This window comes from Nematolebias whitei, chromosome 11 (genome assembly GCF_014905685.2).
Source record: "Nematolebias whitei isolate Nwh7 chromosome 11, NemWhi1, whole genome shotgun sequence".
Classification (NCBI taxonomy): Eukaryota; Metazoa; Chordata; class Actinopteri; order Cyprinodontiformes; family Rivulidae; genus Nematolebias; species Nematolebias whitei.
The window spans coordinates 45,669,693-45,677,792 of NC_056508.1; the positions used below are offsets into that span (position 1 = coordinate 45,669,693).

General features: G+C 41.2%; 1 protein-coding gene across 1 annotated transcript in view; it reads left to right on the plus strand.

The window, feature by feature from the left end:
• hck (HCK proto-oncogene, Src family tyrosine kinase) overlaps nucleotides 1–5,835 on the plus strand; it is a 27,095-nt gene extending 21,260 nt beyond the window's left edge. Inside the window, exons 10-13 of the mRNA XM_037684417.1 lie at nucleotides 399–475; nucleotides 577–730; nucleotides 2,587–2,718; nucleotides 5,577–5,835. Coding sequence (XP_037540345.1) covers nucleotides 399–475; nucleotides 577–730; nucleotides 2,587–2,718; nucleotides 5,577–5,779 — 566 coding nt within the window. The 3' untranslated portion in view covers nucleotides 5,780–5,835. The remainder of the gene's footprint in view (nucleotides 1–398; nucleotides 476–576; nucleotides 731–2,586; nucleotides 2,719–5,576) is intronic.
• The last annotated feature ends 2,265 nt before the right edge of the window (nucleotides 5,836–8,100 follow it).

An 8,100-nucleotide genomic window follows, 5' to 3' on the forward strand; every position in this document is an offset into this window, starting at 1 on the left:
TGGATGGATGGATGGATGGATGGATGGATGGATGGATGGATGGATGGATCCTGTTCACCTTGTCGCTCAGCTCCCTCTTCATGATACTCGTATTGTCAGAAGACAACACTGAGCTCGATGTCCCTCTCCAGGATGTGGGTCACCAGAACCCCACAAGCATCTGGTGACCAGGTCTCCACCTATGGGGCCCAGTTGGGCTCAGCCCAGATGAGTTGCAGGGGTTGTCCTCCCTGTGGGCCCACAGCCTGCAGGAGGAGCAAAGGGCTTTGAGTGGCAACTGGAGGTGGACATGGTGCTCTGACTCTGTCTTACCAAAGCTGCCTCTTGTAAAGATGGTAAGATGTGTTTGTTTGTGGTGGTGTCTAGTTATTTACACGTGTACCGATGTTGTCCTGCAGGAAGTTTATTAGACTTCTTAAAGAGCGACGAGGGCAATCGAGTCCAGCTCCCGAAGCTCATCGACTTCTCGGCTCAGGTGAGATCAATCCAACCACTCTCCGCTGATTTTCTTCAGCTGGAACATAAAGGCGACACGCAGGACTGAATCCAGGACTGTCATTGTTTCCTCCTGTTTAGATCGCAGAAGGTATGGCCTACATTGAACAGAAGAACTACATCCACAGAGACTTGAGAGCCGCCAACATCCTGGTTAATAAAGCTTTAGTCTGCAAAATCGCTGACTTTGGGCTCGCTCGTATCATTGAGGACAACGAGTACACAGCGAGGGAAGGTAACGTGTCGTCGTTTGTTCTGAAGGGTGAAATGAATCCACTGAACAAACCAACACTGACGCTTTCTGTGGAATTAAGACAATGACACAAGTTTGGTCAACTGGTAAGTCACCACGTGACTTTTATTGGCAAATGATCACCTGCCCAATTCAAGATCCCCGATCCTGCAAGGTTCCCTGAACCTTTATTCACACTGTATGCCCCCGACAACTACAGCAGAGTTCCTCGAACTCTATTTTTATAAAATGATAGCCCCTGGCTACCTGCCTAACGAAGCCCCTTGACTCACACAGATATGGAAGTCCCTTCATGACACCCCCACACAACGTGTTCAATAAAATCAAACGATGCTAAGATCCCAGATCCACCAAAAATAAAATAAAGTAGTCCCTCGTTTATCGCGGGGGATCCCTACCCTGAAGACCAGCGATAAGTGAAAAACCACGAAGTAGGAATTGTAGTACAGCATGTCATGATTTCAGCTCCCTGCCTCCTCTGCTCTTTGCCACCTGCAAGTGCTCTTGGCCACGCCCACATCTTCTCTCTGCACGAACAGCTGATCAGCTGCAGCAGGAAGTTTATCCTGCAGTATGGGCTGCACAAAGCTACAGGAGGTGAAAAATAATTTAAAATAATTTATTTTAAATGCACATTTCATGCTGACTCATCCATCAATCAGCCAAGTGTGTGTGTCATGTCCAATCTTGTTTTGAAAAACCACGATAGAGCGAGTCCGTCGCTCCTCGAAAAACACTGGAGACCTGGCCTCCCTCAATTTGTAATTCATCCCGGAGGACTTTTCTGCTCACGAGACTGATTCTCCCTTGTGCACGGCTTTATATCCAAGCCTGGTGGTCCGAGGTTAGATGTTGGGACTGACTCGAAGGATTAAATATCCTCTCAATTAGGGGTGAAACAACTACACAGTTTTAAAAGTCGACTTTAACATGATAAAAGTCGAGCTGACTTCGACTAGTCGGTGACGAACTCAAGACGCTATATCATATTTGCAAAAAATAATTTAGAAAAAAGTAATTTATTATTTTTTAAAAAAGAACAACAAAACATCGGTCGTATATTTATGCTCCTGCCATTTATCATGCTGCTAATAAGTCAACTGAAAAGCAAAACTATTATCAAGCTGCAAAAATGCTGCTGTTTTTAGTTTTATTTTATTTAATCCACCACGTGGATGGGGCGGAGTAGGGTTGGGGACAGTGGGGGGGTAACTAGTTGACTTGAAATATAAAAACTTGCGAGACAACGTAGAATCGACTAGTTGATTAGACGATTCTTTGGTTCAACTCTCACCTGTTCGCTGTTGTCATTTTGCCCAGGTGTCCCCACTCCACCATCATTCCCAGTCCTTTTAGTCCCTCAGCTTCACCTCTCTCACTAGTTGAGCATTGTGTGTGCTCACGCCAAGTCCCGGTCTCCTTTGTGTTCTTCTTGAGTTTTTGTAAGTTTGTTTGTTTTGTTTATTTGTTTTATTTTTACCTGAGCTCCGTGTGTAAGTCTACAAACCGTGGAGATTATGACTGAAGTTTCTTCCCCACAGCTCCGGATTGGTTAAAAATATCAGACGTACGAGTCAAACGGAGCGTCCTCGTTGAGTATTTGGTCAAGAAAAATGACTTCTTGTGTTTTCACTCATAAAGTTTATTTATGGTTGATCCATTCTTCATTCATTCAACTTACCAAACTTGTGTCATCGTTTTTGTCCCAAAAAATAATTCATTTTTGTAGTTTTGGAGTGATAGAAATACCAGAAGACTTTCAGTAGAGAACTTCTCAGCAGAGTTAATTAATAAAACATGTTTATTTTGACTCGAGTTTTATCTTCCTTCATGACCAGGGGCTAAATTCCCCATCAAATGGACGGCTCCCGAGGCCATCAACTACGGGTCTTTCACAATAAAATCCGACGTCTGGTCATTTGGTATTTTGTTGACCGAGATTATCAGCTATGGACGCACACCTTACCCAGGTGAGTACATGTAGAGTTCTCCTTTATTTCCTTTGTCCTTTTCTAAAGAGTCCAGATGTATTGAAGTACAGGATAGAGAAAGGTCATTGAATCTGGAAACATAAATAAATAAACTTTCTCTCCAAAGTCCGAAAGTATTCTGGGCCTTTGTTTTGTAAATCTCTGACGATGACATTTTCGTGTGTTTAACACCCCCCCCCCCCCCCCCCCGAGATCAACAAAAAAATGTTAAATCTGCCGCCAGTGGTTCATTATGGTCACCATGGTAACCACGCACCTGTCTCTCTCACTCCTTGACGACAAACTTACTAAGAGGCAGGAAGAAACAAACTGAAAAGTAAGCCTCAAACAAACAGTCGCTGAGCAAAAACTACAAGTTTAGAGCTTAAAGATTCTTAAACCGTGAGCAGCAGAAGACTCTCGTGGTCCAACACGAGAACTTTTATGTTCCTACCGTGTTTTGTGGAGGAGATGTGATGAGATTAAAAGACCCCTCACTTCCAAGTTCCAAGAGACTATTTAGACCTAACTTCTAACTGAAATCTGTGGAAGCTCTTTTTCCTGACTCGCTCACGAGCAAGACGGATGCTTCTCTTCCCTTTCCCGTCTCCCTCCCGCTTCTTTGCTCTCTTTCCAGAGCACATCTTCCGAACCATAAACTACCATCATGGATCTGGTCAGCTGGACTTTCAACGCAATCTATATAATTTTTTCAACCAAGCGACAGGGTCCAGGAGAACCCTCATGTCCCGCTGAAACGCACGTGGCAGGGTACGTCGTGAATCCGTGGGGGGGGGGGGGGGGGTTGATGTGCCTCTCCGTACTGTCTCAGGAGGACACCGAAGATGTGAAGGTTTGATTTGTGCTTTGAGCAGGAGCTCAACCATAAGATGGAAGTGATTTGTGAGAATCGCAGGCCACCTGCGGCTTCTGGGACTCGCCAGCATGTTGGGGACGACCTCGGAGGGAGCTAATAAGCACGGACCAGTGGAATGCCCACAGATCTGGCCATTTTGGATCATTGAAAGTACCAGCAGAACTCAAGACTGACGAGAAACAACAGTCTGCCTGAAAAATTTAACAACTGTGGCTTATCTGAATCTGACTCTTCCGTTCGGCCTGGAACTGGTCGACATCAAATTTTTCCTGGGACATGTGTAAACTAAGAAGGCTCTGTTCTATCACAACCCCCACCCCCATCCCTGAGAACCTCTGTGAAGGCTTATTTTAGCTGTACCGGCTGACACCAACATCTTAACAGGACTATGGACTATCTGGAAGTTCTTCATGGACAAATCACCGTCTTGTCATCAAATGCAAACGCATAAGTAATGTTTGTATAAATGTGCTGCTGGTAGAGTTTTTTGATGTCTTAAATCGTGTCCTGATAAGGACAAGGTGTGAAGAGATCTTTTTTGTAATGCCACTGTCCTCTCATGGCCTTTTCCCTTTTTCTATGTAAAAGAATAAGGGGCCGTGCTCTTAGGAGCAACAGCAACGTGCACTCCGCCCATCTTTCGGACGACTGTACGAACATAATCTCACTGTACTTCGGGGCAGTGTGTTGGATTTCATGTTTTATCTTTTTTTTTTTTTTAATAAAATAATAAATAAATAATAAAGATTATTCTGATTCTGAAGCTCGAGTGTGTGCTCTGTGTATTCTCAGGGGATTTGACAGAAAACTGTAAATCCTACAGCGGTAAAAGAAACAATAAGTGAAAGAAAACAAAAACGTCTTTATGTATAGCCAACATTTTTCAGTCAGGTCATCTGGACCGTTTCATTTTTTGTGCTAAACGTTTCAACTTCCATCCAGAAGGCTTCATCAGTCAAGGAAACGCACAACACAAAACTGATTTTTCCCACAACAGCTTACTCCAAAGTGGAACAAACCAGTTATGTTGGTGCTAAGATGGTGTCTTTGGCACGCTCCCTCCTCCATTGCCGGCCCTCTTCCTTGTTGACAGTGTTGTCAAACTAGTTGAAAACAACAAAGTCCATGCTCAATAATCCAGGTATACAATCCAACATTTTTTCAGTCAGGTCATCTGGACAGTTTTTTTTTTGTGCTGAAACATTTTGCCTTCGGATCATTGAGCAGGAGGGGGCGTGCCAAAGAGACCATCTTAGCACCAACATAACTGGTTTGTTCCACTTTGGAGTAAGCTGTTGGGGGAAGAATCAGTTTTGTGTTGTGTGTTTCCTTGACTGATGAAGCCTTCTGGATCGAAGGCGAAACGTTTCAGCACAAAAAAAAGAAACTGTCCAGATGACCTGACTGAAAAATGTTGGATTGTATACCTGGATTATTGAGCATGGACTTTGTTGTCTTTATGTATAATTTGTGTAATTGCCAAAAAGAGTTGCAGGAAGAAAAAGAGCTTGTTAGCAAACTTTTTTTTTTTTGTAGCTGTATTAAAAGTTAGTGACATCATCGCACTCTTAAGTTGAACATTCGTTGGTAAAGTTCCTAAAATTATAAAAACATAAGCTACAATTGTTTGAAAACTGTTTAAGATATCAAAACAACATTTCAGACGTGAGGAGTCCAACTTTCTGTGACCCGTTTAAACCTTGAACGACGGTTCTGCTGTGAAGTCCGTCTGAGTTCTGGAGCTCCAAAGACGACTGAGGGTTCGAAGCAGTTTTACAAAAATCCCATCGATGTCAACGGGGAAGGTTTAACAGTTTCTTGCTAATTTTGTCTCGGCTTTACAATTACTGCCACTAAACAGAAGTGCTGATAAACCAGCTGATAATCCAGTCAGATTTGAGTGATTTTAATAAACTGCTGAACTCTGACTGGTTCATCCACTCAGCTGTACAGAGTTTCACACCACTTCACTTGTTTTCAGGGATGACCAACCCAGAGGTGATCCGTTCCCTAGAGAAGGGTTACCGCATGCAGCGCCTGGACTCCTGTCCCACTGAACTCTACGAAATCATGCTGGTGTGCTGGAAGAACAAGCCCGAGGACCGGCCCACCTTCGACTACCTGCAGAGCGTCCTGGAGGATTTCTACACGGCCACAGAGAGCCAGTATCAGCAGCAGCCGTGAGATGTTTGTCACGGCGCCGTCAGAATCATACCGGAACAAAAAATTCAGTTTCTACAGGAAACAACCAGAAATTCAACCCAATTCAAAATGGCTGCCACAGCCCAAAAAAAACCTGAAAAACCACTGAAAGTGGCTCCAACCAAGTCAGTTCAGATATTAGCCTAAGATTTGGCTTGGTAGTAGCTGAGACTGATCTCCAAAGCATTCTGACTGGAAACAAATTACCCAACCTGTTTAGAGTCAACTTTATCTGTCTGTTAGCAAAATATCTCATCCAACTATTGGATGAATTTTAATAAGTGTCTGAAAATGAACCAAGATGGCTGCCACAGCTGGCCAACCTTAGCAAACACATAAGTAAATGTAACTCAGTTTTATAGATTTCGAGCTGAAATTTGGTGTGGTAGTAGCTGAGAGTCATCCTCAGCACATACTCTGAGCGCAGGAGCGCGTGCTCCTCCGAGGAATGTTTTATCTGAACAGAGATAGCTGCAGCTATAATATTATTCAACTTTGGAGACAAATACGATGAGTTGCAGAAACCAGCTGAACTGATTTTAATATTTGTAAAATAATAATAATAATAATAATAATAATAATAATAATAATAATAAAAGTGAAAATATTTTGTTTTGTTTTGAACAGAAAATACATTTGTCACTTTTTTTTTTTTCACTCGATGTAATTTATGGACAGTCCCTAACATATTACCAATATAAAGGCACGTAAAATATTAAATATAAAATATATGTTACAAAGAAACATTTTCAGCGCTCAAAATAAAACATATAAATACCGTACTTTCCAGTCTATAACCCCGCAGCTTATACAACGCCGTGGCTAATTTACAGACTTTTTTTTTTTAACGAGCTAATGAGTTTCCTGTTGCCAAAAACATTTAACTTCATCACACTGGGGAGCTCACATGTGCACATCTCTCTTGGGGGGGCAGTGTTGCCAGAGCTCGCGATAGAAACAAGCAACCAGCTCTATGAAAACAAGCCCAACTGGCAACCCACCACATTGTGTAAAACAGAGACCATTTCTAAACAGTATACATTCATTTATTATGGCATTACACATAAACAACAGCAAAATTATGCTAATTTAGCATAATTTTTTGTAATTCAAAGTGTTTAGCATTGCTGGGTCAAGTCAGTCGTCAAACTGCGGACATACAGCAGGCAGTAAGAAGCATTTAGCATTGCTAAACACTTTGAAAACATACTTTTAAGCTCTGATTTAAAAAAAATACATTTTGCATATGTAATTTTTCTACATATTTTTAAAAACAAAACATCCTGACATCTGCGTGTGAGTGGAGCCCACTGGCGATCGGTCACAGTATGAGCGTTTGGGTGTGCGCCTGTCGCCTCGCCAACTTGGGCGGGAGCAATAAACAGGAAACAAGGGCGTGGAAGGGACAAACTCCCTACTACCACTTGTCTTTTGCTTTATTGTGCGGAGCTTGGAGATGATCAAGTAGTTTCACTCAGAAAGAAAATCAAGCCCAAATTAACAACTTCACGTCCAAAACAAGCCCAAAAAAACTGCAACTGTGTTGGGGGTGGGGGGGTCCTCGTGATTTTATTTTACTGTTTAACACACAGACAAAGTGGAGGATGGGAGACTTATATGTTAGCATTATATGTCAGTTTGTGTTTATCATGTGTTAGTTTGTGTTTATTATGTGTTAGTTTGTGTTTATTATACGTTAGTTTGTGTTTATTATACGTTAGTTTGTGTTTATTATGTGTTAGTTTGTGTTTATTATGTGTTAGTTTGTGTTTATTATGTGTTAGTTTGTGTTCATCATGTGTTAGTTTGTGTTCATTATGTGTTAGTTTGTGTTTATTATGTGTTAGTTTGTGTTTATTATGTGCTAGTTTGTGTTTATTATGTGCTAGTTTGTGTTTATTATGTGTTAGTTTGTGTTCATTATGTGTTAGTTTGTGTTTATTGTGTGTCAGTTTGTGTTTAATATGTGTTAGTTTGTGTTTATTATGTGTTAGTTTGTGTTTATTATGTGTTAGTTTGTGTTTATCATGTGTTAGTTTGTGTTCATCATGTGTTAGTTTGTGTTTATTATGTGTTAGTTTGTGTTTATTATGTGCTAGTTTGTGTTTATTATGTGTTAGTTTGTGTTTATCATGTGTTAAGTTTGTGTTTATTGTGTGTCAGTTTGTGTTTATTATGTGTTAGTTTGTGTTTATTATGTGCTAGTTTGTGTTTATTATGTGTTAGTTTGTGTTTATCATGTGTTAGTTTGTGTTCATTATGTGTTAGTTTGTGTTTATTATGTGTTAGTTTGTGTTTATTAT